This window comes from Heterobasidion irregulare, assembly GCF_000320585.1.
Source record: "Heterobasidion irregulare TC 32-1 unplaced genomic scaffold scaffold_13, whole genome shotgun sequence".
Taxonomy (NCBI): domain Eukaryota; kingdom Fungi; phylum Basidiomycota; class Agaricomycetes; order Russulales; family Bondarzewiaceae; genus Heterobasidion; species Heterobasidion irregulare.
In genome coordinates, this window is record NW_009258209.1 from 1,180,294 (window position 1) to 1,206,085 (window position 25,792).

Consider the following 25,792-nt stretch of genomic DNA (forward strand, 5'->3'; position numbering starts at 1 on the left):
AAAGAGATAAGAGACGGTCTTTTGATTGGATATCCACTTCAATAATATAATTTATGCAATAGAAACGAAAACCAAGACAGCCAAGACCCGCGCCTCTAGCCAACACGAACCAGGCCTATTACACCAAAAGAAATCGAAGGGGTATGAACAAACGACAGACAATAGTGAGCGCAAGAGAGTGACCGCATAAACGGTTTGAGTTGCATGTATTTTTACAATGCGTGAGAGATGCGATGATGGGGGCAGGATACATAGCGCGCCGATTACTGGAGACCAGAGTCAAGCGCGTCGTAGGTGGGGCAGAGGTTGTTCCACTCGGTGGTGAGGGTGGAGCTGAGGGTGGTGTTGGTATCGCCAAGGTCTTCAGCCATGACGACGGCAAAGCCGGCCTCAAGATGCCAGTCGATGTGGCTAGAGGAGAAGCATTGTGAGAAAAGAACCGACAAAGGGATAAAGACGTTGCTCACCAGTGGATGAACCAGGGGCCGGGGTTGTCGGTAGTGAAGCGGATAGTGACGTTATCGCCAGTAGTACCAATGTTGACGGTGTCGCGGCGAACAGGGTTAACGTAGTTGTACGTGTCGCTGCCAGCACTGCGAACGACATCGAAAGCATGCTAGATAAGACGTGCGTTAGATGTAGTCAAGGCAATGGAAGAAGTGAGCCTTACCCCATGCAAGTGGATCGGGTGACCACCACCGACAGCACCACCGGGGATGGAAATCTCTACAGATTTATTCGGGGCGAGACCATAGACGCTACCGGCAGGGAGAAGGTCAGTCGCTGCCTGGGCACCGCTGAGAATCTGTAGAAGGACGGGGACGCTGGGAGACTCGAAGGGAACGCCGTTGACAGTGAACTGGAGGAGCGTGAAGTTCTGGGTATGATGTGCATTAGGTATGAAGAGGTTGAGAAATAGCGACGAGAACATACGAAGACAGCTTGAAGGTTAATGTTAATATCAGCGCCTCCCTGGCTCGGTTCACCCGGAACAGTGAAGGTAGTGTCGAGGGGCTACACGAAAGATGAGTGTCGATGATCGTGTATGAATTGTCATGAACATACATGGAGGTCGGTCTGTGCAAGAGGAATGACACTAGTGGTCTGGTTGGTAGTAGGGTCGGTCGTGTTGGCACCGCTGTAGCGAAGGATAGCCATGTTGAGACCACCATCGAACGTAGTCGTACCCAAATTGGGTTCCGCGCGGATCCCTGAGAGGTTCTGTAAGCGGCTTGTTTCAAGTGCGGAATCTTTTTACTACTTACAATAGTTATCGACAGCCTGGTTAGCTTCGATCTAGAAGCAAGAAAGGTTAGTGATCTGAATCTAGAAGGCTTGTCACAGTGCGTACAATGATCGAGTAACGCTGGCCTGGATCGTTCGCGGTAAGCATAATGCGACGTTTAGGAGACGTTGATTACTCACTAGCGAAAATCTGGAGCTGATCAACGACTAGAGCCTGGGTGTTGATGCCGTCCGCTTCAATGATGGTCATGTTATGGCCATCAATACTGAAAGTGTAGTTGGGGTCGCAGGAGATGTTGATCAGCCGGAAGCGGTAGCTGGTAAACCGAGAACACGTCAGCTAGTGGACAGAAACACATATCCAAGGTGACCTACCGCTTGCCAGACTCGACGGTGATGACAGCCAAATCCGAAGCCGGACCGTCAGCGTAACGACCAAGGCCGTTAATCAAGGTCGCATCGGCTGTTCTGAAGAGTAGACGGTTTAGTCTACGAATTCTCAGGGCATTCTATTCCGACTCACGGGACGAGACCTGCGGAGGGGGCAGGTGTATGGTACCAATCAGCGAGGGTGATGACTGTCGACTCTGTGACACACGTATGAGTATTGCACTATGACAAACAGCGGACGCCACGAACCATCGTCAACATCATACAAGCTAGCATGAGGGTCACTGGGATCATAGATGACGAGCGGACCCCTCAAGCCATCACAGTACTGAGTCGACAAGTGGGAGTGGTACCAGAATGTACCAGCTTGGTCTGATGCGCTGAAGTCATACAAGAACGAGCTGCCTGGGGCGATTGGGCATTGGCTGACGAAGGAGACGCCATCGGCCCAGGTGGTAGTGTGTTGGAACAATCCGTGCCAATGCTGCAACAATGTTAATCATTAGCACGAGTGGGCCATGATCTCATCAGGCTATCGCTTACAATAGATGTGCTCCGACGCATAGTGCTGTCAGTCAAACTGTCAGTCACGTTGATCTTGAACTGGTCACCCTTGTTGCCTTTGATCAAGGGGCCAGGGAAGCCACCGGCTGCGACAACAGTACTACAGTTTTAGGTGAGATGATGGTTTGCATGATCCAGCAAGCGATTAAGCTCACCTGCGGTTGAAGCCGTCGGGGGCCAACTCAACGTTGACAATGTCCAAGTCCGCCACGGGGCCAATGGAAGCAAACGCCCCCAATGCAAGAGCGAGGGAAACAAATGAAGTAGACAAGACCATCGCGATAAAAACGTCAGACCCAATAAAATGATGCTTTTGGCGAATGACAGTGTTGGAGATGACACGATGAAGAGGAATGAGATACTGCCTTTCTCTTTCTCGATGACCTGGCTTTTAAGCCTTCCAATGCAGAGGTCGCCAGCCATTCCTGAAAAAAATGGCAAGTCCATTTTGTGCCTGTGCGCAGATCGGAGTTGTTTCCACGCTCGGCAAGAATGGGTGTCATCAAGAAGGAACAACCGATGCACGGACGGTGGAAGTTTGGATGAGGATTCTTTGGAATGATCTAACAAATCTAGGCACATAACGGCACCACAAAAAGGTCGGCCGTGGAGTGACTGCAATTCCACCTACGAACTATGATTTTCCCAGCACCAGTGGATCACTCCGAGAACGGCGCTCGAATCGAAGAAGACTCATATGGGAACGTTCCACTCGAACCAAACGCACATACTACGGACATGTGACGCGAATACCTGTTGAGAGCTACAAATCGAGTACCCTCACGAATGCGTTTCGACTGGATCAATGTGACGATGGGCCTGAACAACTTTTCCTTTGTTGAAAGCGGCATCACCTGGCATCATTGGCTATCATTGGTCAGTTGGGAGTTGAAAATGCCTCTCCTGACTATCTAATTGAAATGTACCTCGGGGTGACAGATACGGAGTTATCACACTGACCCAACCCGCAGTCAGGGCGAGAGACAGTGCAATAATACCGCAAGAGAGGTTGATAGATGGTCACTGTTTGGTGAGATATCATAAGATGAGAGTTGATTGGGCCAGACTGCGCCTGTGGCGTCGGCTCGGTATCTTCCGCAGTATGCCGGTTGAAGCCGTCCGGAATCAAAGCCCAACTCCGCGACTTTCTGTTTGTTGCGCTGTGGCCAAGCGTTCCCGCAGTTGCTCTTGCTTCGGGGGCGTATGCTGCCGTGCCGAAGAGCTCAGTTCACTCGCGGATCGGTTGCACTTCTGCCTCACTGTACAGGTCCACAACAGCTCGATTAAACGGTACGCCTCCAATTGCTGGTTGCACAGAGTAACAGAGTCTCTTCTGCAACGATTCTGGTTACTAGCACAATGCTGATTCCAGAGTCTAGAAGAAAACCTCCGCCCACTCTTATTTCTATGGTGAGGCACACCGCTAAGTGCGCATCTCCGTTTGGGATGTGATAGAAACTGACGCAAATCAGCGACCGACCCAGGCCGATCTCGTATCTGATAATCGAAAAAGCTTCACGCAAGAAGCCCGAATCGCTCCTTTAATATGATTTGGACCTGTTTGGATTAGTGAGTCACGCGAGGATCAGAATCATTGGCAACTGTGGCTAACTGCGGCCCTGCAGTGAAGAAGCATTATGCTTCCGTATATCCGCAGCTGCCTGGCATCGTTCCTTCCCAGTTTCCTTCTGTGGCTGCAATTTGTGATGTAAGAAGGGAAGAGTCGCCCGACCGGTAACGCGCACCGTTAGCCAGCAGTCTCAAGACCTCAAGCTAGGACCGCTCTCTCACATGTTGTCGCGATCGACATTGCCCTAAGGACGATTTTGACCATCCAATATATCATGGTGAATGTTCGTCTTTTGAAGATCGAACAGCCTCCCCGAAAGGGCCTCGGAGATGGTCAAATTTGGAATAAGCCTGGAGAGTTGATTTGGACGCCGATTGTTTACCGATGCCGATAAGCGCAGCAGGCAACAGCAAACAACTTGGAAATTGCCTCACCCCTGTGCTGACCTCAGCGGAAGACAGGAGCCTTACGTGACGAGCAAAGACGAGGAAGGGTGTTGGAAGGGTTTACTTCCTCGTGGAGTATTGGCAATGCCGCCACATGCCAGCAGATGCCAGCGGAATGTATGCTTCTCCGTTGAACGGACATGAAATGATGAGTCCTAAAGGTAGTCTCTCAGGGATGGAGATGCTCCTGGCTGCAGTCTGGCTGCTCGTTAATTCATCCGATGCTCTTACATGACAGGCACTGAGTCCATCAATTCATCATGGACGAATCCGACTTCGCAGTACCCTTTCTGATACTGCGGATTGCGGAAAAAAGAGAGACCTGATCAAGCAGGGCCCTGTCACCCTTTCGCGAAGAGGCTGACTGCAGAACTTCGCTCTGACAGTGTGAAGTGACGCCGGTCGATCGCACGGCGTCACAAGGAATGCAGTTCCCCCCTCTCGTATAAGGCATGAATGGATTCTGCGTCTTCATCAGTCTACACCCCTCTCCCTCCACCCTTGTCAATCCTTCCACCATATTGCTCTCCTCCAATGCAGCTCATCACCCTCTTCTCCCCTCTCTTTTCCTTGTTGACCGTCGCTGCGGCGGCCAGCGTGAACACTGTGAGCCTTCCACAATATTTCTTGCCTTCACCCAAATCGCTCATTCACAATATCAGTCGGCCGTCGAAGCTAGCTCCGCGATTTCCGCGAGTGCAACCCCGACCGCAAGCATGACCGAGGTGGCCACATCGGCTACCCCCACTGTCGTCACTGCGACCAGACTTGTGAAAAGTCTCGCCGACGTTGCGCCATTCTTCGTGACGGACACGCAGATTATCGTGTGGACTCAAACCCCTGAGCCCGTAGCGACCCCGTCTGTCTAATTACTCCGTATATCGTGAATGTATGCTAGGTAAGCGATTGGGAATTCTCAATCATTCATCTTAATGATGCCATTTATAGAATCTGGAAGATCGCATTGTGACCTGCAACTCCCTTGCACCATTCGATATTCCATCTTTATTCTTAACGCCCGCGCCGTTCTCTTATATGGGTGAGGGCCTGTGGGATGCTAGGGATATGCGGTTTTAAAATATTGAGTGAACGATGTTAATAGACTGTCTTTGTGAAAGTTCAATGTTCTGTCCCAATCGAAGGCCTCGGGGAGGAGTTTTCAATCATATAGCAGTGGAAGGGAGTGGGGGAGGCACTAGTGTAGATGGCATGAATTTCGGTTTATGGTACATCAGACTATTCATGCCCGACTTCGCAATATATCGAGGTCGGTTTGCATCTCGTACAGTTACTCCTTGTATGAATTGTTTCAAAGATACGGACCAGTTTAACTTTCGTTTATCGTATTCTCGATATAAGTGTCGTTTAGCATTTGGAAACGGCAGAGCGTAGTACATGATCCCGAACCTCAAACCTCAGTGTTCAACTTTGACATCACTGACTCGTTCTACGCAACAGCCGTCTCTGTATAGGTGAAGATCGTCGACGAGGTGCAGAGGACCTGAAAGAGACAAGACTCAGTATGGCAACGGGGTCTTTAATGATCTACACAAACCTCATCTGGATAGATGTTACTGCAGTCCGAGTTGACGTTGGGATTGTTAGCGAGCAGAGTGTTCACATCGATTCCCGCAGTGTCCGCAACAGAGGCGCAGAAATCTCCGGACACGATGACATGAGTCGTATCACAATCCTGTCCCATAACTCCCAAGCAAAGAGGCTAGCACTGCACTGTGAGCGATCAGAAGGAGAGGTTAGGAAGATATATATACCTCGCCGACCGCAAGGTTGTCACAGGCAACATCGATCTTATCCTGGTTGACGAAGGCTAACTGGTACCTATAGCATACTATGAGATCAGGGGTCAGTGCGGATGTTATTAGACTGTTTGACTGACGTGGAGACGTTGAAGAATTTAGAGATGATGTCGCAAGTCTCACCGAGGTGGACAGTGGTGTTGCGGGCGCAGATTCCTTGCGCGTTAACGCTAACCGCGCTGGTCGCCACAGAAAGGGCAAGGAAGACAAGGTTGGATAAGACGAACATGTTGATCGCGGAGGATGATGATAGAGCGCTTGAACACAGTGAGCGATGAAGATGCAGAAGAATGTTTGGGGTGGAATCCGAGAGCTTTTATACCTGCAAAGACACGAGAATCGTGTCGACGTGAGAGAAAGAAAACGAGTCATTCGCCAGCCTCTTATGACTGTGTGAACACTTTTTGAGAGCACCGTGGCGATGCGGTTGTCACAGAACTCACCGCGTACAGTATATACGACGGAGCCGCGCTATATTGAACGTAGGCGGCGTATACCTAAACTGTAAGCGCCCAAAAACTAGTATTTTCCAGGAATAGGACTCACGTTACTTTTTCAAGTCAAGAGTATTATCCAGCCATGGAAATGATCGAAACAAAGAGTAGTCGGGTGCAGCTTGGCTCTATACTCACCGACTCTGCCTGGAGACTCGGAAGACGGTGAAGGATTCGAGGCGCTTGTCGATCTCACGTGAGATGCGTGACTCAACGCGTTGTATCAAGCGAAGCGTCTTTCAGGGCCTGTCAATCAGAACACGGCGTTGGAAGTCCTCTATGGGAATGCATAGAAGAAGGAAGGAAATGGAATGGGGCACGGTTACGATCCGTTTCTCCCTCTATCTCGTAGTGGTAGAGGGCCGTACTTGTAGAAGACGAAGGGAGTAGGTCATCCAATAAGACGCATAAGCGCAAGTATAGAGTTTGACCAACCTGCGCTGGGCGTCAGCGTCAGATATCCTTTCAGCAGGTGGTATACGGATCGTTCCTCAAGACCCCATAAATCTTGTTAGCGAATAACGGGAAGCCGACTCGAATCCGGCCAACCTGAGCGCGAATGGATGTGACTCTGGCGATAGCGCTTGCCGCGTGGATCGCGTAACAGTCAACCTGCCGCAGGTTTCGAGTCAGAGTGTGAGCATTTGAAAAAGAGACGGCGTGCAAGGTATGTTTGGATGCATGTCCAATTTCCACCGATACCGCCGGAGAATATGAAGACTCATACATGTGACCTTACGACACGTGCAGTGTGACAGACGCGTTGCTTGGTCATCATGCACTGAGTCTGTGGCAGAAGCGACTCAATGACCTCCTCCACTTTCAAAACCGAACTCACCCTCATTTTTCACTGACGTGGTGATGGATAGACTCAAGTACCCTAAAGTCTGTGGTCTGTAATTCCCTTTGTATCTTTTGCACGCATTAATCTTCACCATAGGCTTCAGACTTGCACAGCAGGTCGGTGGTGGCGGGTTTTCGAGGTAAGCCTCGTCTTCAGCAGGCATCTTGCATCATATGAAAATACTTAAAAATGACGCGGGATCAAATTTCACAGCGTGTTTCGAGCAGTGAATGTCGAGGAGCATCGTATTGCAGCGTGCAAAGTGGTTTTATTGACAAAGGAGACTACTCCCTATCAGCGTAAAACTCTTGACAAAGAGATGCGTGTGCACACTGCATTGAAGCATCAGAACGTCTTGGAATTCATTAACGCAGTGGTCGTCGAGCCTGACAAACGACCAAAATACATTCCCGCAATCTACATGCTCCTGGAGTTCGCTGCAGGGGGTGACCTCTTCGACAAGATAGGTGTGTATTCTCCGCTGAAAGTAGGCACCACGCTGATTCTTTGGATTTAGCTCCAGACATTGGTCTCGACGAAGATACTACGCATTTTTTTTTTCTCCAGCTCCTGGAGGGACTGGTACGTCTCCTGCTCTTTTTCAGCGATTCTCTAGGATGTCATGTTTTACTAGAGCTTTATCCATGGAGAGGGCGTTTGCCATCGAGACTTGAAACCTGAAAATATCCTACTCGATATCACTGGCAAACTCAAAATCTCAGATTTCGGGCTTTGCTCCGTGTATAAGCTAAAGGAGTCCGGCAGAACTCGCATGCTTACAGAGCGGTGTGGGAGTCTCCCTTATGTCGCTCCAGAAGTAAGCACAGTTCAATTGCTTTACCTCCATACTGACAGACGCGCTTTCAGCTTGATTCTGAAGATCCATATCAAGCGGAACCCATTGACGTGTGGGGAGTTGGTGTTATCCTCTTCACAATGCTCGTTGGAAGTAGGCGTTTCAAGAACTCCTGTATATTCTTGCTCTCACGCCTTCTAGACACCCCTTGGGACGAACCCACAAAGCGCAGCTACGAGTATTCTCGATATATTACCGGTAAAATATTTGACGATGATCCTTGGAAACGTATTGGAAAAGTTACTTTATGTCCGTAACATGATCTTTTCTCTCCGGGGCGTCGCTGAATCTCGCGGTTGTTAGCACTTTTGACACGTTTACTCGACGTCGACCCGTCGACGCGTATCACTTTGGCGGAGGCAAAACAACATCCATGGGTCCTCCGGTTCGTGAATATAACCAGATATCACGTTTCATTGCTTAATTGACGTGCGACACCCAGATTGAGTCAAATTGCCTCCCAAGGGCCGGTCGCATTGGCTGAAAAGTTAACTCGGTCCCTCCGTGAGCAAGGTGATCTGGAACTGGCAAACCCCGATCTTGAGTCTCGGTAGCGTTTCCTTCTCTATAGCCCTGCGGGACCAGCCCTCAAATTCTCGTCTCTTAGGCCGCTAGTGGATAAAGATGGGGATCAAGTGATGTTGACTGCGACGCGTAGCTCACAATTCACACAATCACTCCTTCTATTCGTGAGTTCAGTCTAGACCAGCTTTCTCCTCCATACAGCTAATATATACGTTTATTTGTTCAGTCACAAACCCAGTCAGGGACACGCTATACCCCTCAACTTACACGCTTTTATGCGCGCATACAGCCACCCCGTCTTCTTGAGTTGATAGAACAATCCCTAGTAGAATTCCGTGTCAAAGTCAAACACGTAGACCCCGATGAATCGAGTGGCTCTCCCGATGACATGCGATGCCGCATCGGTGGATTCGATAAAAGACGCGTCCAATTTCGCGGGTGGGTCATCGTGCAACGTTTCGTGGACCGGGACATCGAGGGTAGCTTCTGTATCATGCAGCGCGACGAAGTAAGCCTTCGAATTCCCATCATCCGCGTTCCATGTATTCACGATATTTAAGGGTAACCCGTTGTCATGGAGGGAACTCTGGAAAGCTGTTGTACAATCTCCCAGGGTCGAGCGATACGTCTTGAAGCGGCGATGAGACATGACTTTGGTGCATCATCCCACTTCGACCAAAAGGACACCATCCTATCAGTAGACTCTCTGGAATGGTGTATGCTATCTCCGTGTATCCGTTGCTACAGCTGTAAACATATATTCCCTTTCCTGCCAGTCTTTTGGAGATCGCCATTCGAAACCTGTATGGCCTGCGGTTGACAGTATACCGTTTCCACCTTTGCAAAGACCCTGTTCTGCGTGGTTTGTGTATAATTCGACATCGTGTTGAGAATCATAGAATTTGCAATAAAGATAGTCGGTTAAAGTGATGCAGACAATCATCCAAAAAGCCCGTGTCGCGCTGCGATTTTGGAATGCTGTCCGCCCAAGACTTCAGAATAGGAAGTTCGCTCCTCGCCGCCTCAAAGATAGGTTGGATAGAGCGCTGCATGCAATGTGCAGGGTAGCAGGCCGCCAACGCGATTGCTTCACGCTGATACTCAGGCGGGCAACTGATCAGCACCCGGGACTTGTGTCTACCGGATTTGAAGGCGTGCTGGAAAAACCTGAGTGCTGCTGTGACATGCTCCTGCGTCAACCGTACACCATCATCAACCCCGCCGCCCTCCTGTTCAGGTATCGCTATTACCAGATAGGTTCCTTCGTCGTAGTTGAAGGGGTAGGATGATTGGGATGGATGACCTGGGCTGTCTGGATCGATTATGGACTTTCCCCTTCTCTTGGGGTAGGCACAGAAGTACGCTGCGCGAGCGGGATAAACGCCAAGCGCATGTGTGTACTCAAGTATGCTCTTGCCGGTCGGCCAGCATCCGAAAGCACTGGTTTCCCAGTCGGCTCTCCAGAGATTACGCGGGGGTAAATCATTGGCACCCCAGATACAGAGGTCGATGATGGGTAGCATGAACGAGCAGTATTGGTTCGATTCCTGCTGTGCGGTCTTGAAGATGGGGTCCTTCGAATCTTGCCGTTGTGGCCTGGGAGATGGCTGCTCCGGCGTACCGATGGACACGTAGTGAATAGCATGCGGCTTGGATTCGTGCGGAGCGATGTCATAGAAAATGCGATGAGTTCCTTTGGGCGACCAGTCCGGCAGAGGGTCTGGTTTCGCGACTGACGTCTGCACGTTGATGTCTGTGTCCGACTTGCGATTGTAGGGCGCGCCATGGTAATGAAACAGAGGTTGAGGTGACTCAGGCGGAGATGGAGGAGCAAGCAAGGGTGAAGGAATCTCGATGGAGAGAGCGGGGCGGATGCTCGCAGACCACACTGTCGACAAAGATCTGAGGGAAGCCCTTGGAGTTTGCGTGTCCCAATCACCATTATCCGACGAGCCATCGTCTGGATGCAGATGTCGAAATGAAGAAGGCCACGAGAAAGGCAGAACGATATTGTTTAAGAAATTGGCACCAACGACGGTGGTCGAAAATCCGGGCAATAACCGAGATGAAGCCTTTGGGGTCTGCTCGTTGTGTTCCGCGTCCGTATCCACGTCACGATGAGCGCCACCATCGGAATGCGCGACATCAAGTGCAAGTAAAGGGGCAGGCGGCGGGCCGGTCGATGCTGGTTTATCCCCTGATTTGGCCTTCTGAATCTGCGGGAAAGCTTTCACACCGGGCCCGTCAGCGTGTGATGAAGTATCGGGGAGATGCACGAGGCGCAACGAAAGAGACGTCAAGAGAGGAGATGTAGGAGGCGGCGGTAGAGGAGGCGGCGGATGCGGAAGACGTTTTCGCTTGTTCCTATTCTGCCGTTTTCCTTTCAAGGACACTGCTAGCAGCGGCACCCCGGGTAGATGTGGGGAAGATATGGTTACAGGCCCATACGCAAGCTGCGGAGATAATTTGTGCCTACGATCATCAGGTGGCAAAGAAGGACGTGAAGCTTTGCGTTTGGCTTTGGAAGGACGGCCCATCAACACGAGGAGCTACACAAGACAAAGCGAGGCAGGGCAAGGCAGGGATTCGATGGGGTGTGGGTGACGCTGAAAAGCGTTCGATCGCGCTGAACAACATGAGCAGGGATTTAAGGGCCCCAGACACGATCCAATAGCCACCGTGGCGGTGGTCAAAACACCACTACATCAATCATTCTAAGACACCAAACGGACCGGAGAGCAAACGCCTTGGCGAGCATATACAGCACAAGCAACGCTTGCGTTTCTGCGCAAGCGCGGCTCTGGTCAGGGCTCATGCCACGACGGGCAGGCGAGGCTCACGCGTGTGAAGACATGTGGAGGCGGTGCCACAACTGTGCATGGGCCCGGGCGCGGACGACAAGAATAAATATGTGTCGCCCACAATATATAATCATACCATAACACTAGAGACGATCCGTGTAAACATTAAAGAGAGCAGAAATACGACAGACCGTCGGTGTCCGCCGGGAAGCCTCAGTGAAGCTCGAAGCGCTCGGGAAAGGTCTCGTACGTCATCGACCTCTGCACCCTGAGCTCGTGGTCGCCCTCTGGGTCCGCGTCCAGGTGTTCCAACGAAGCCGAGGCGAGGAGGCTCTCTTCCGAATGCCTCCGCACGTTGATGATCAGACGGCTGAGCGTGATGTTCGTTGCGCACCAGATAAAGCTAGATAGAGAAGCCTCGCTGTTCAGCCGATATCGCATGGAAACACGAGATGGAAGACGAACAATACACCGAGAAAGACTAAGGAGAGCTAGAGGAATCGATCGGTCAGAGCCCAGAACTGTATCAAAACCAATGGTCGCTCTCACAGGCGCAACCATCGAAAGGACTAGATTTGCGATCCGTAATGCTGAAACAATGTCAAAGAAGATTCCTGATACGAAGATATGTTGCGCTTACAGGCCATAGTCTAAGAAGGTGATGAGAAAGGCTTCACCAAAGGTCAAGATCTACTCCGGTTACTCACGATAAAAAAGGTGACTCCATCTCTATACAGCGTGTTCGTTATTTCGTGATTCGACTGGCGCGGACGCCCCATCGCATTCCAGCAAGTCATGACGAACACAATGATCTCAAAAACCACCTGAAAAACAAGTTGGATTACGAATGGTGCTGTTTAACGTTGGGTTTCGACTCACCCCAGGCAGCCAAACTCCCTCGATGATGATCCGCTTCCTGATGACACAAGCGCGGAGAAGCGTGTCGTATTCGAACTGCGCTGGAGAGTAGGATGTTCGTCAGCCCGTCGAGCAACGTGTCAAATAGTCAAGTCGACGGAACGTACGGATCATCTGGATAGCGGCCCATATGACCATCGAGAATGTTACGATTTGGGAGAGGACAAAGGCTACAAGTGTGAAGACGACGGGTATGGTGCGCCGGTTCCACAGCACCCATACGCGGAGCATGACGATGACTGGGACAAACACGACAATTAGAAGCAACGTTATACAGGTGCGATGAAGTCGAAGACATACAGTGTCCATTCGCTATGGAAATGGAACCGAGAAATGTTGTGGCGGGGAACCATACTTTGCAGCTATTTGGAGACAATTGAATAGGGTACACAGCCATTCAACGCGGATACTCACAACTAGCAGGAAAAGTAAGAACACGCGACGCACGGCGACATGTACACGACTCACCAGATCTGAAGGGTGTGAAGACGAAAGGCCGGCGATCTCTGGAAGCCCTCGTCAGCTTCCACCCGACTTGAGAGCAAGGTGGAATACTACAGACCATACATGTTGACGATCATTACTATGGGGACAAAGTAGCGGTTGAGCAGAAAGAGCACTTTCGGGACAGTCGTCTTTGTCTTCCAGACATACTGAATTTCGTCATCCAAGGTGAGCAAGTGATCGTACAACAGCACGACGCATGCCCCAGCTAACCAGAAGCGAGTCCAGACGTCAGGCTTCGATGCCGTGAGTCGAATCAAACAGAAGCCATGCACGTACCGCTGACATATCTCGTGATGTTGAGGTTCCGCACGATTGTCTCCAATGCTGCCAAGTCCATGACCAACGCTGAAAGAACGGCTAGACGAGTGCAGCCGTTTTGACCAACAGGCCACAGTCAGTCGAAGACGCAGAGGCCTCGACGCCCAACTCGGGCAATATGTACTGGAAAAAGAGAGAGAGAAAGAGAGAAGAGAGAAAGGAGTGCGCTGGAATCGGAACTGGCGCTAGATCATGAATGGGTCCCATAATATAATCAAGCGTGGCCCCGATCTGTCTGACTCAGGCACCCGGGGGTACTGCACCCGCGAGAGGAGCTGAGAGGAGGCGCAGAGACCTGTCAGTGGTGTCGACAAGAACAAGACCGCTCCGTCGAGGCTGCCGTGTACGGGACGGGTATCGACTAGGCCCTGGTCCTTATCGCTCTATGCCGTGTGCGCAGCGCCCACAACCTAACATCCTCGACGCAACGAGCTCGGAATGACTGTCACGACGGACCAGGGCACTCGTTGAACTGACGTGCACTTACCCGTCTCTTCCGAATCGAGGAGGCACTGGCGTTCGCATTTCGCCGCCTGATATCAACGTTCAAGCGGGCTTCAGCACATGGTGGACAGCGTCCTCAATATCGATCGTTATTTCGTGTCGTCGTCGTCGAGCGCTGCAGCGGATAATGCCAGACACAGTCAAGACCGAAAAGGCGCAGGACAAGTTTAAACTCCGCGGTTCCGGCTGACATGTGCCCGGGACATCCGAAGCCCGACTGGCAGTGTCTGTGGCCCCGATGTTCCGCTCCGAGCGACATTGGGCGAAAAATTAGCACCGCAGCGGACTCGCAGCGGGCTCGATGTCTCACAAATTCTCACGAGCGCATTCCGCTATCCCAACAATCACATGAATCCCATAGTGGGGCAATAGAAACAGTATAGGAACCAGCTAGTGCAACGATCAATCAAAAATATCGGAACGCGATCGAGCAGAGACCAAGTTAAGTTGACCCGACAGCATCGTTGCGCCCTCGACGCGAGCTAGTTTGGCACTTGCATATCGGTCTTCCGCACAAGAATGTTGAGCGCAAATGGAACGCCATGATGGAGCGCGCCCCACGACGCAGAGACTCGTGCCATGTAGCGGAGGCCCGCTCGGTGCGAGACCAGAGATCAGTGAAGACCGTGGCATGATAACATCATTAGCATAAGCTAGGGCCGATCCAGCTGCGACGAGCGCGGCTCGAGCGCGGACAAAAGAAGAGAGGACTGTGCATGGTATACGAGCAGTGCCAGTGAGCGCGCGCCGCAGATAGCCGTGGCTAGTTCGCGCCGAATAAGCTTGTAAGGCGTCGCCGATCGAAGAGAGCGTTGCGGGGCGCTGGTCGTTGAGGTCGCTGGCTCAACCCAACTCGATCGCCGCACATCTCATGAACGCGTGAATGATTACAGCAGGACAGACAACACCATTGCCCCTGCGCGGCTGGTCGAGCGGTAGCATACAACACAACACAAAACAAGAAACGAGAACACGACGACATCGCAATAGTCATAGTAGAGAAAGTCACCGCCTATAACACAGAGACGCTGTCCCCGGCGTCCGAGACAAACACAGTAGATCATATAAACGCAGGCCGTCGCCCGGCGCAGAGGATCGCGGAGAGATCACATGATGAACCGCAGGGACGTGTTCTGCGAGGACCGACGACGCGCGTCAGCCTGCCGCGCGCGAGAGCGGGCGACGAACGGGAGGGGGTGGAACGGAGACGGCGTACCATGCGGTGCGAGCTCGAGAGCTGCGGTTTCTGGCTGTACCGCTTGTTCAGGATCTCCCTGGACGCGTGCGGCGCGTGAGCGACGGCGGAGAGACGAGGCGACTAGGAAAGGGGAAGAAGGAGGGGGGGGAGGGAGGAGCGCACCGGAGGCCTTGCAGCAGCTTCATGTACGATATTTCCGGGTTCCGCTCTGCGCACGACACAAGCCAAGCGATCAGCCGTCGAACGACGCCCGACCCGAGAATAAACCATCGTGGACGCACTCAAGACCTTGATGAACGCCTGCACAGGGACAGAAACAACGAGCGCACGCCATCAACAGCCGCCCCGAGACGCAAACGACAACAGCAATAAACCGCACGCACGTAGCTCATGGCGCCGACCGCGAGCCCGTTCTCGACCGTGTCCGCGCTCGTCTGCGAGTCCATGCACCCGCTCCACGAGATCTGCCGCCGCGCGCCGCGTCAGCGCGCCTGCGCTTGCCTCGGGGGATGCGGGGAGGAGGGCACACTCACAACGTCCGCGGGCGTCGACTTGCGCTCCTTGAACCGGCGCGTGACCTGCCCCTGCTTGACGCGCCCGTTCGAGTGGTACTGCGCGCGCGGTGAGTCAGCGATGCTCCGCCCGGAGAGAGGGGAGGGGAGGCGTTACCAGGTACGGGAGATCTGCGCGCGCACGAGCGTCAGGCCAGAGAGGCACTCGGCGCGAAAGAAGAAGAGGAAAACGCAAACGCGGACGTACCGAGCACGGAGCCCGAGTGGCAGGACTGGAACAGTGGCGATAGCGAGGGCGATGGCGAGGGCGAGGGCGAGGGCGAGGGCGCGTCAGATGGCGAGCATGCGGGTTCAGCACGAGCATACGCACGTCGAATATGGCCTACACGGGCACACGCGCGGAACATCGCCGCGTCAGCTCTCGCATGAAACGCAGGGTGAAGCGCAGGAGGGCGGGGCAGGACGCACCGTGAGCCGGCAGCCGGGGGGAAGCGGCTTTACCTGGACTCGCGCGTCAGGCATGAGGCAGCTGAACGGCGGGGACGGATCTCGGGAGGCACGCACCATCGTCTCGTGCAGGACCTGCGAGGCCGGCGTCGGTCGGTAGAAGCGGGGCGCTCTCAGCGAACGGCGCGCGCTCGTGCCAGCAAGGGAGGAAAAGGAAGGGGGACACGCACGTCATCTATGATGGTCCCCGCATGCTCGTAGTCCACGGGGAAGATCACTGCGCGCGAACGCAGAAGCCCATCGGAAACCGATAAACAGCGAAGCCGTCGCGCGACGTACCTTCGTCGAGCCCGTCCACCTCGTCCCCGTCCAGGTCCTTCGTCTGCCCGCCATGCCCCGAGTCTACCGCGCGCGATCAGCCCAAATCCAACGCCGCCCAGCACGGCGCGCGCACACGCCCGAGAGAGGGGTGGGGAAGGGGGAGAGGAGCGCGGCACGCACAGTGGAAGAAGAGCGAGTCGTGCGGGTGCGCGTCCTGCACGAGCCACCGCATCGCGTTGAGCATGTTTGCGCGCGTCGGGTGGGAGCGCGGGTCCTGCGCCTCGTCGGAGAGGTACACGATGTCCTCTTTCTTGTAGTGCTGGTAGTCTGTGTTGCCGCGCGGGCGCATGAGTTCACGAACAGGGCGTGGGCGTGGGGTCAGGAGTAGGGCGCGCGGGCGGAGGGAGGGACGAGAGGGAGAGGACGCGGCGTACCGACGAGGAAGTGGTACACGCTCGAGGCGTCATTGACGCACCCGCGCAGCTCGTTCCGCTGCCCGACGTAATTGATCCCGATCTGGCGGTGCCATCAGCGTCGCGTCGCGTCCTCCCGCAGCACAAACGCCAGCAAAAAAAAGTGAAAAAAAGCAAAGAGCTAAAATCACGCCCAACGGGAAAGAACGAAGGCCGCAAACAACCGCCGCAAACAACCGTCGCCCACGAACGACGCACAAGCACGATCACGAGCACACGGAAGCACCACGACCACGACCACGACCACGACGACCACGACCACGACCACGACCACGAACGCAAGGAAACCACGAACGCACGCAAAGCGCCTTCTTCCGCCCCGTGCACCGCGACAGCTGGAAATCAGGGTGCTGCATCGAGTCTCTATGCGGGCGCGCCGTCGGCGGCGCAGGCGGCGGCGGCACCTGCTGCCCGTATTGCTGCCCGTATTGCTGCTGCCCGTATTGCTGGGCGTATTGTTGCTGGGCGTATTGTTGCTGGGCGTATTGTTGTTGTTGTCCTGGGTATTGCTGCTGTTGGTATTGCTGCTGTTGGTACTGCTCCTGCTGCGGAGGCGCGTACTGCTGGTATTGCTCCTGCTGCGGAGGCGCGTACTGCGCGTATGGCTGCTGCGCAGGCGGCGCGGCGACGTACTGCACCTTGACGGGCGCGGCGCCGGGGGTGTACGTCACCTGTGCGCCGGCGGGGTCTGTGGGGCGTCGGAGGGAAGGGCGGGGGCAGGCGGGGCGGGGGCGAAGGCGGGGCGGGGAGGGGCGTGGCGGGGGCGGGGACGTGCGGTTCGTTTGTGCGTTTAGCGAGGGGGGACGGAGGGGGAGGGACGGAGAGGGAGGGACGGAGGGGAGGGACAGAGAGGGGGAGGGGGACGTACAGGTGACGACGACGGGCTGCACGGGCTGACTATGGTGCCTATGGTGCGAATGCGAATGCCCGTGCGAATGCGAATGCGAATGCCCATGCGAGTGGTGGCGCGAGTGCGAGTGGTGCCCATGCGAATGCGAGTTCGAGCCCGAGCGCGCGCGCGCGCGCGGTTCCTGCGAGCTCGCGTTTGAGTGGTGGTGGTGGTGGTGGTGGTGGGGCTGGGACTGGGACTGGGACTGGGAGGTGCTGCGCGGGCGGTAGGGCGGCTGGAGGGGCTGGGAATGGGCGGGGTAGTATGGTCTGGGCGCGGGTATATGAGTGAGGGACGTGACGTGACGCGGTGCGGTGCGGTGCGGTGCGGTGTGATGCGGTGAAGGCGGGAGAATGGGAGTGAGGGACGGAGTGAGGGGGGTACGCACGCGGGTGGAGAGGCGAGCGCGGGGCTCGGGGGGTACGGGCTCCTGATATACGCGCGTGTGTGCGCGGGGCGGGGTGTTAGGAGGGGAGGCAGGGAGGCAGGGAGGAGGAGAGGAGGAGGGGGGGACGCACGTAGATGGGAAGGGGATGCCCGGCGCGAGGCCGGGGCCGGGGCTGGGGTACGCGTGGGCGGACGCATAGTCGGGTTGGCTGTGGGACGGCGGGGCGTGAGCTCGGCGCGGTCAGACGAGACGAGACGCGACGCGACGCGATCCGAGTGACGAGGCTGCGTGCGCGCGCGAGAAAGAGAGAGGGAGAAGACGAGGGGACGCCTCGCGCGGGGTCCGTTTATGCGTTCGTGTATCGTGTTAGACGGACTCACGGGATCGGCATCCTGATGCGTTCGTTCGTGCGTGGGTTCATTCATTCATTCATTCATACACGGACCAAACGGGCGCGAGAGGGGGATGAGCGGGTGCGCGAGGCGAGGCGAGACGAGCGCAGAACACGGAGCACGGAACGGGGCGGGCGCGTTCGCGGCTCTTCGCGGCGGGGCGGAAACGTAACAGGCGCGGGAGGAACTCACGGCATCGGGGAGGGGTGGCGCGCGGAGCGGTGCGGGCGCGGGGTCGCGGTCAAGGGCGGGGGGCCGCCGTTCGCGGCGCCGCGCAGGTCCCACATCATCTTGGCGGGGGCGGGGCGGTGGGATGGCGGATGGTGGTGAGAGGTAGATTTACACGGGCGAGGGAAGGAGAGGAGCGCGGGACAGAGCGGCGCCTTATATATACGGGGCGCTGGGGAACAGACGCTACGACAGCACGGCGCTCGGGACCAGACGCCCGCTGGAGACAGCCCGTGCAGCTGGGCGGGGGCGCCCACGGCGTGCACGTGCGCACCCCGCGCCTCTGCTCGACGCAGCTGATGCAGCCGGTGGCGGGGCAGGGCTCAGGCACCGGAGCCCGCCCGACGCCGGTCCCCTCCGACCGTCCCCAGCTCCGGCGCCTGAGCAGCCTCCAACGCGTCGCTCTCACTGCCAAGCCGCACCCACGGCCGCCCGCGCCTCCCTTTGCGGCTGTCTGCACCCGACAGGCTCCGTCACTCGCCAGAGCGCATCCAGGAGCACACATCTGCTTAGTGCACCCGCCCGCCTGCCTGCCTGCCCATCCGCTCTCCACCGCCCCGCACGTCGCACACCCTCGCGGACCGGCGCCGCCCCGCGCTCATCTCCCTCCCACTCTCCCACTCCCACTCCAACTCCCACTCCCACTCCTTTATATCTCACCCACTTCGCTCGCTCGCTTGCTCGAGCCCCCTCTATCGCCCGCCATGGAGCACGACGTGTATCCACCAGCGCCCCGCCGCCCCGCCGCCACACACCCCGCTCACCCCGCTCACCCGTTCCTGCCCGCCCGCCCGAACGCACCGCGCAGGCGCCAGACCACGTCAACATCCTCCACCTCCACCTCGTCCGCGCGCGCGCCCGTCTAGCCCCCACCCGCGCATCCCGCGCCCCGTCCCTCAACAGCATCCCGCGCTCCAGAAAATAAAACCCCTCCCCCCTCGCGCCAGGACGTCGTCCCGACCGAGCTGGACGTGCTCGCGGCCACTCTGCGTGTCCTCGGTCCGTTCGTCCTCGCGCTCGACAGACGCACAGCCCTAGGCCCCGCCGCCGCCGCCGCCGCTCCTGCGATCGAAGCTTCGAACGCGCCTCGACGCGGTGCGTCGTCGTCGCCGCCAGGAGGACCTCCTATCACGCGGGCACAATGACTGGAGCTGCGGCCTGTGGCTCCCGCTCCCGCTCCGCCCCGCCGGCATTCGTTGGCCGACCACGACCACGACCTGCACGCCGGCGCGTCGAGCGGGGTCTGCGAGTGCTGCAGGGACGTCCCGCCCTGGGATCGTCCAGGACTCGACCACGGAGTGCGGAGCGTGGAGGAGCCAAAGTCGGCGGGAAACACCCTGGCGGCGTACGGGCGGGCGGGCGGGCGACCAATGACCCCGTCTGTTCGTCATCTCGGTTTCCTCGGTGTCGGTGTCGGTGTCGGCGTCGGCGCATAGACCCGCTTTCAGCGCTGGGGGACGCCAGAGCCCGACGCGGTGTCGGAGACGGCCGCGCACACGCTCTCGCACAAGCCCGTGGAACGCCCTGGCATCCGCGCGCTCGGCGGGCCATCGTCAGAAATAGGACGCGTGGACGGTTCTGCGCCGGGCAACGCGAGATGTCGCGCTCTTGTACATATGATTTTCCTCGTCTTTGTATTTCGCGGTTGTTGCTCCGTGCGAAAGCGCGCGCGAGCCTGCGCGTATGGCCCGGCTGGCGTCGGCGTCAGAGGTATCCCACCTTGATGCCCTGTTCGAACGTGGACCGTTCAGGCGTACCGGTGCGATCTGTCACGTGACTCGAGCCTCTCGTCTTCGGCGTGTCTTGGACCCAAAGTCTCAGGTTTCCGGCGGTGTCGGATGCGCAGCCTCTTTTCTGTACTCGCGGGTGCTTCTGTCCGCGGGATCTCGAGCATGGCGGTCAAGCCCGCGATGTCGGACTCTTCGCCCCGCGTCTTCCTGCACCACCCCATCCCTCCACCGCCCGCCAAAACCTCGCTCTCGACGCCCGCCCAGCAGCCGAGGTTTTCGGTGGTCGTCGAACCAAATAAAGTGATCGCTAATTGTCTCTGGCACATCAAATTCCACCTCCTCGCCCGGCGCCGGACGCCCATACCGGCTTCGCGTGTCCCGGTACAAGAGTGCGTTTCTCACCCGTCCGCGTTCTCGGTCTGTTAACGAGAGAGAAAAGTCCCGGAGATGTAGAGGGCTACGTCGCGTCTCAGATAATGCATCCGATCATACATTGCATCAATGTCTTGACCGACAAGGTCTATTACAACACGCTGGAATATCGCGTGCGAAGCACGAGCGACCGTGCGTGCTTGCCTCTACCCTATCCGCGAGCACCGCTCGATATCTCTTCTAGCAGATCTAGATCAGCCCTCGTGTGTCCGCGTCGACATCTCTAATCGCGAAGCAGAAGTCAAATTTCCGGTTTTCTTCTTTCTGGTACCTCTCCTGCCCCTGTGTCACGGAACGCATCGTCCTCACGTACGTGACTGCTACGGCAGCCCCCCGCGTCTCTCCAGACCCTCCAGACCGACTCTGCGCAGCACTTCCTCCCCAAGTCCGCCGTGCCGGACTCCGTCGGCTCGCTGCTCCAACAAGAGACCCCTGTCGTCCTCACAGACTTCTCGACCACGATGCTCATCACGAAGATGGACACCGAAAACGCTGCGATACATTGTGAAGTATCTCCCGTCTCCCCCTCCTTCCCCCTTCGACATATCCTGGCCGGCTTCATCGCCCAGCGCCTGCCCCGCAACCAGCTCGCCCTCGATCTCGACACCCCGTCCAAAACCGAAGGCGCCCCAAACAACCCATCCATCCCCGCCCCGTCCGACGCCCAAGTCTTCGCCACGAGAAAATGCCACGCCGACTTTGACAGGTACGTCATGGAGACCAGCCGGCCCGCATTCGACCAGTTCCTCCGGTGGAAAGACCACATGCGCGCGCGCGCGAAACCGGCGCTGGTCGGCGCCGCGGTGCAGGCAGAGACGGACGCGTTCGCGGCGCACAGGATGCCCGCCCGCCCCCGGTACGCGCTCGGGCCCCTCCCCGCCGAAACAGACGCGTATATGCGCGCCATACGCCGCCGCGCGTTCCCGCGCTTCGCACAGACGCTGCGCGGGTCCGCGCGCTTCGGCCTCGTGCTCGGCGAAGAGCTGACCCCCGCAGACGGGACCAGCTACGCGCGCACGTTCGTCTGCTCCGTCGGCGCCGTCGATGGTCGCAGCGCCGCCGCCGCCGCCGCCGAGAGCGACGGCTGCGACGTCCCGCCGAGGCTGTGCGTCAAGCTGTACGACGACGGCGCGGCGCGGGTTCCTGACTTGAAGGATGCCGGGAGCCCGTTCTTTTGGATGCAGCAGTTCTATACAGCGGAGACGATGCTCCGGGTGGAAGAGGATGCGTATGTGCGGCTGGAGCACGCCTGGGGCTCGGTCGTGCCCTGGTTTTATGGAACCCATCGCGTACGTACCGAAGGAGAACGGGCCCGTCATTCGACGGGCGCCTGTGCGCGCGTCTACTCACCGGCGTCCTTTTTGCGCATTTGAGGTGCGCAGTTCACCCTGCCGGACGGAAGGACGGCGTTCGGGCTGCTCACCGAATACGTCGACAAGTCGGAGACGAGGCTGAGGGACCACCCCGAAGCTGCCCAGATCTCCTTCGTGCGTGGCATACGTCTCTTTTGGGCGCCCGCATGCGCTGACCGGGGCCGAGTCCAGATCCAAAGCGCGCGCCACGCCATCCGCGTGCTCCAGCGCGCAGACATCAGCCAATACGACTGGTGCTCCGGCCAGTGGATCGTCGCGCCCCATCCCGGCTCCTCCGACCACGCCGGCCCCTCCCTCGCCTGTGTCCTGGTCGACTTTGCGCTCACTTCGCAGGGCGACGTCTGGAGCGACGCGCTCAAGCAGGATGACTGGGGCGACATGGCGGACGCGCTGTACCTGGACAAACCCGAAGACGCGCAGATGGATGGGGTGTCGAGGGCGCTGCTGAAGCAGTGGTACGCCCCGCGCGAGGAGTGGGATTTCATGCGGTCGTCGTGGGTGATGGACATGATGGAAATGAAGGCGCGGCGGCAGGCGATGCGTGAACGGACAGGTACCTGATGCGGCGTGGTTTACTTATTTGAGCGCGTGCTTTTTATTTTTATTCTGATTCATTGGCAATCGCAACCTCCACCTCTCCCAGAGCCCACAGTGCACGCGGTTATGTTGTATCAGGCTATACATGATCGTACACATCGCCACAAAGCTAGTTGACGACGACGACAACCATGATGCCTGCCCGGGCTACCCTTCCTGCTCGTCGGCCAATGTTTCCCACGTTTCTGTCAATTGGACGAGCGCGTCGTGCAGCCACGGATGGGCAAGCAGGTCCGCTGCCGTCGCGCGGGCCTCCGGTTGCAGCCGCAACATCGAGCTCACGAAGTCAACAAATAACGCGGCCTCCTCCATCGCGAGCTCGGGGACTTCGGGCGGGCGGTCTTCCGGCGACGTGAGAAGGTGAAACATCAGCGCCTCAAGGGGCAGACGCTCGGCGCGAACGAGCCTGAGGCGTCCTGATCATCGCAAGTTCGGTGGATGGCGCACGTCATGTCAGCAGGCCGTGGGCAGGTGCGTGGTTGAGGGAGGGGAAAGTGGGGACTTGCCGTCTTTCGTGAAGTGCGCGCGCACGCGTGGAGCGGACGCGGCGATGAGTGCAGGCGGGAAATCGCCGAGTAGCTGAGCCATACGCGCGAGCTGGTCGTGGTCGTCGTGCGCGGAATGCGGCTCGAGCGCAAACAGTGAGCGCGAGGTTGCCATCTCGAACACCTGCGCGTCGGTTCGGTCAGTGCACTTCGCGCTTTGTCGTGGTGTCGTGCATTACGTATGTGCCATCGGTCGGTGGACAGACGCACCAAACAGCCAAAGTTCCATATATCTGCCGGCGTGCCCCAGGGCGCGCCGAGGACGACTTCAGGGGCGCGCAAGGCCTGCGGTTGAATCAAGAAAGTGTGGCGGGGCGCGTTGGACACCGAATGTGCTGGAGCGACGTGTGCGTGCGTATTGGTTTTGTGCGTGACCGGTCAGAGGTGGGGGGGGCGGGCGTACCGAGGTCAAAGTCTGTCAAGCGGATGTTGAGCTGGCCCGTGGCCGGAACGGGCGCCGGAATCGGGCTGGGGTCGTCTTTGGTTGGGTCGAGCGCCTTGAGAAACTCGTCAACGACAGGCGCCGGGTTCTCTGGAAGCGCTATGAGGATGTTGCTCATTTTGAGGTCTGGCGGAATCAGGGCGCATAAACCGAAATTCGAAGGCGTCCACTGCAGAAGAGTACTCGCCTCCGTGGATGATTCCCTGCACCCGATGCAGGTAGTCGAGCGCTAGCGACAGGCAAAGGGCAGTCTGCTTCACGATGGCCCACGGCAGCGACGCTTGATTCGGAGGGCGCAGAGTCAAGAGAGAGGGGCCGCACAGCGTAGACACCATGCATTCGTAACGGCCACCGCCATCTTCCGCCTCGACGTCGAATTCGTCGAAAACTTGGGGGAGCACGGCATACCCAGGGTGGTCCGGATCAGGCGTGGAACGAAGAGACGATGCTTCGTTCGGGCAGCCACAAGGAGGGACTGCTCTTGCGCCCGTCCGCACCTTCATGGACCGATATTTAGCGAGCCTTGGGCGTATATGAATTGCAGGCCCCGGGTCAAAAGGAAAGGACACAACTCACGACTGATCGTAAACTAGCCATACAGGGGCTGTATTTTGATGGCCCCGGCTTATGCAGTGCATGACTTTGTATCGACCACGGAGGACTCGTCCCAGTGAAAACATAGACATTTTGCTCGTCGTCGGCAAAGATGCTGTAGCGAAGAGAAAGGGTCGGACGAGATGTCCTGTCAATCATAGTCAAGGCTGGCTGGAAGTGGGCTCGGCCATAGCCGGTCATTCCCAATTCCGCGGCGCCGACCTGGCGCCGACCGATAGTCTCCGTTGCTGACCCTATACGCAGAAGATGGTCGTTCTACGTATGGGCCAACTCACGCCGCTCAGCGTGTCCAGTTCAGGACTCAGTCACAGGCTTCTTCGCTGTCATCGTCGGTGTCGTCGGGAATGGAATCGATTGCAGGACAGAAATCGACTGACTCGGACAGGTCGGGCGCGAAGACTGCAGCCAACTCACATGGCAATGTAGACAGAAAAGGCGCTTTGAGAAACTGAAAGTAGGTGCTGATTCCATATTCGCTGGAGGGCACGATTTACCCTGCACTCACTCAGGGATTTTGCTTGAGCTTGCTTGTGCTTCCTTTAACGCACTCAATTAGGGCACAGACTTGCTGAACGGATATAGCCAACACATAACCTTCCTTCCCCCTCGTCTTCACCGGGAGGGATCAGCGGAGCAAGACATGGCTTAAAGCGTCAAAGCCGTGTCTCTCCCTACCGATCTTTCCCTTCGTGGCCAATTATGGATGGCTTTACTGATGACATCACTTGTCCTGGTTATCTTTTAAGATTGGTTCATCTAGCTATTCACCTCGAACCCGATTCTTCACAGGCGACAAACTCGCCAGCATCGTTTTAATATGTCGAAATCTTGCCATAAAATGTGGACCACCTTCTCGAAGAACATCCTCTCCTCGCGAGATCACGGAAAATCTGAAAAAGTTTATCATGCATCGGGAGAATCTCCGGAAGCTGTTGTCTGTCGGTACCAAGGGTATAGTCGTGATGTGCGTTTATGTCAAAATCATCACCGTATAGAACCTGATATGATTTGCTCGTCGTTCATTCAAGGGGTCCACGAATCCAATTCTTACGACGGGAAATCGCACCTTACCGTTGAGGCCTACGACGCAAACGACAGACTTGTCAAGTATTGTCACGTTGATGCTGTCAATCCCATCTTGGGTGAGATCTTTGATCCAGATGATAAATCGTACAAAAAGCGGTGCGTTGTCTCCTTCCCTTCCTTGCCATGGGACAAACTTGTTGAAGCAGCTTCGATGCGTGATAGCGGTCAGATTCGCCCCGCAATCGAAGAATTGGAGGAGATTGAAATGCACGATATTGAGGTCCAGATCAATGTCGATGACTGAAGGACATACAGTGCGTGTCTTCTTATTTCGCAAGGGCTTCCGTTGAATCGGCTCTGATGGATGAGTAAAGCGGCTTGAGCC

The 25,792-nt window shown here is 56.5% G+C and overlaps 10 protein-coding genes across 10 annotated transcripts; 4 read left to right on the forward strand and 6 right to left on the reverse strand.

The window, feature by feature from the left end:
* Positions 1 to 4: 4 nt before the first annotated feature.
* lcc8 (laccase) lies at positions 5 to 2,476 on the reverse strand (the record flags this gene model as incomplete). Its single annotated transcript, XM_009554221.1, has 13 exons — positions 5 to 411; positions 468 to 616; positions 671 to 877; positions 934 to 1,014; positions 1,066 to 1,211; positions 1,266 to 1,296; positions 1,352 to 1,371; positions 1,426 to 1,562; positions 1,621 to 1,713; positions 1,769 to 1,832; positions 1,885 to 2,119; positions 2,179 to 2,299; positions 2,355 to 2,476. 13 exons carry the CDS (start codon positions 2,474 to 2,476, stop codon positions 264 to 266), a joined length of 1,554 nt encoding a protein of 517 aa, XP_009552516.1. The 3' UTR covers positions 5 to 263.
* Positions 2,477 to 4,749: 2,273 nt separating this feature from the next.
* On the forward strand, positions 4,750 to 5,292 carry HETIRDRAFT_430858 (uncharacterized protein; the record flags this gene model as incomplete). The annotated part of the gene is made up of 3 exons (XM_009554647.1): positions 4,750 to 4,821; positions 4,878 to 5,039; positions 5,164 to 5,292. The coding sequence occupies 3 exons, from the start codon at positions 4,750 to 4,752 to the stop codon at positions 5,290 to 5,292; spliced, it is 363 nt and encodes a 120-aa protein (XP_009552942.1).
* Positions 5,293 to 5,662: 370 nt separating this feature from the next.
* HETIRDRAFT_330694 (uncharacterized protein) lies at positions 5,663 to 6,261 on the reverse strand (the record flags this gene model as incomplete). The annotated part of the gene is made up of 4 exons (XM_009554648.1): positions 5,663 to 5,716; positions 5,771 to 5,935; positions 5,988 to 6,054; positions 6,113 to 6,261. The coding sequence occupies 4 exons, from the start codon at positions 6,259 to 6,261 to the stop codon at positions 5,663 to 5,665; spliced, it is 435 nt and encodes a 144-aa protein (XP_009552943.1).
* A 1,204-nt stretch (positions 6,262 to 7,465) lies between these two features.
* On the forward strand, positions 7,466 to 9,395 carry HETIRDRAFT_331300 (uncharacterized protein; the record flags this gene model as incomplete). The annotated part of the gene is made up of 11 exons (XM_009554649.1): positions 7,466 to 7,509; positions 7,584 to 7,837; positions 7,888 to 7,952; positions 8,005 to 8,187; positions 8,226 to 8,319; positions 8,368 to 8,475; positions 8,530 to 8,611; positions 8,669 to 8,776; positions 8,834 to 8,915; positions 8,978 to 9,259; positions 9,312 to 9,395. Coding segments are annotated over 11 exons (1,386 nt in total), but the record flags the coding sequence as incomplete, so codon positions are not given.
* A 249-nt stretch (positions 9,396 to 9,644) lies between these two features.
* Positions 9,645 to 11,288, reverse strand: HETIRDRAFT_423206 (uncharacterized protein; the record flags this gene model as incomplete). Its single annotated transcript, XM_009554650.1, has 1 exon — positions 9,645 to 11,288. One exon carries the CDS (start codon positions 11,286 to 11,288, stop codon positions 9,645 to 9,647), a length of 1,644 nt encoding a protein of 547 aa, XP_009552945.1.
* Positions 11,289 to 11,652: 364 nt separating this feature from the next.
* HETIRDRAFT_148835 (uncharacterized protein) lies at positions 11,653 to 13,464 on the reverse strand. Its single transcript, XM_009554651.1, has 11 exons — positions 13,254 to 13,464; positions 13,033 to 13,182; positions 12,937 to 12,976; positions 12,771 to 12,832; positions 12,578 to 12,709; positions 12,432 to 12,511; positions 12,260 to 12,376; positions 12,193 to 12,202; positions 12,102 to 12,142; positions 12,018 to 12,043; positions 11,653 to 11,955 (listed from the first exon to the last, which is right to left on the reverse strand). Exons 1-11 carry the CDS (start codon positions 13,312 to 13,314, stop codon positions 11,766 to 11,768), a joined length of 909 nt encoding a protein of 302 aa, XP_009552946.1. The 5' UTR covers positions 13,315 to 13,464; the 3' UTR covers positions 11,653 to 11,765.
* A 1,178-nt stretch (positions 13,465 to 14,642) lies between these two features.
* Positions 14,643 to 17,106, reverse strand: HETIRDRAFT_157510 (uncharacterized protein; the record flags this gene model as incomplete). The annotated part of the gene is made up of 14 exons (XM_009554652.1): positions 14,643 to 14,723; positions 15,016 to 15,073; positions 15,160 to 15,205; positions 15,279 to 15,297; positions 15,381 to 15,461; positions 15,531 to 15,608; positions 15,764 to 15,781; positions 15,978 to 16,010; positions 16,074 to 16,091; positions 16,187 to 16,233; positions 16,296 to 16,358; positions 16,458 to 16,604; positions 16,712 to 16,793; positions 17,050 to 17,106. 14 exons carry the CDS (start codon positions 17,104 to 17,106, stop codon positions 14,643 to 14,645), a joined length of 828 nt encoding a protein of 275 aa, XP_009552947.1.
* A 1,633-nt stretch (positions 17,107 to 18,739) lies between these two features.
* Positions 18,740 to 22,743, forward strand: HETIRDRAFT_456123 (uncharacterized protein; the record flags this gene model as incomplete). The annotated part of the gene is made up of 11 exons (XM_009554653.1): positions 18,740 to 19,507; positions 19,595 to 19,742; positions 19,799 to 20,025; positions 20,084 to 20,246; positions 20,312 to 20,328; positions 20,399 to 20,794; positions 20,851 to 20,941; positions 20,994 to 21,076; positions 21,139 to 22,098; positions 22,192 to 22,296; positions 22,354 to 22,743. 11 exons carry the CDS (start codon positions 18,740 to 18,742, stop codon positions 22,741 to 22,743), a joined length of 3,348 nt encoding a protein of 1,115 aa, XP_009552948.1.
* Positions 22,744 to 22,926: 183 nt separating this feature from the next.
* On the reverse strand, positions 22,927 to 24,269 carry HETIRDRAFT_107906 (uncharacterized protein; the record flags this gene model as incomplete). Its single annotated transcript, XM_009554654.1, has 5 exons — positions 22,927 to 23,185; positions 23,282 to 23,448; positions 23,535 to 23,659; positions 23,728 to 23,969; positions 24,037 to 24,269. The coding sequence occupies 5 exons, from the start codon at positions 24,267 to 24,269 to the stop codon at positions 22,927 to 22,929; spliced, it is 1,026 nt and encodes a 341-aa protein (XP_009552949.1).
* Positions 24,270 to 25,384: 1,115 nt separating this feature from the next.
* Positions 25,385 to 25,711, forward strand: HETIRDRAFT_107905 (uncharacterized protein; the record flags this gene model as incomplete). Its single annotated transcript, XM_009554655.1, has 2 exons — positions 25,385 to 25,563; positions 25,630 to 25,711. The coding sequence occupies 2 exons, from the start codon at positions 25,385 to 25,387 to the stop codon at positions 25,709 to 25,711; spliced, it is 261 nt and encodes an 86-aa protein (XP_009552950.1).
* Between the last annotated feature and the right edge of the window lie 81 nt (positions 25,712 to 25,792).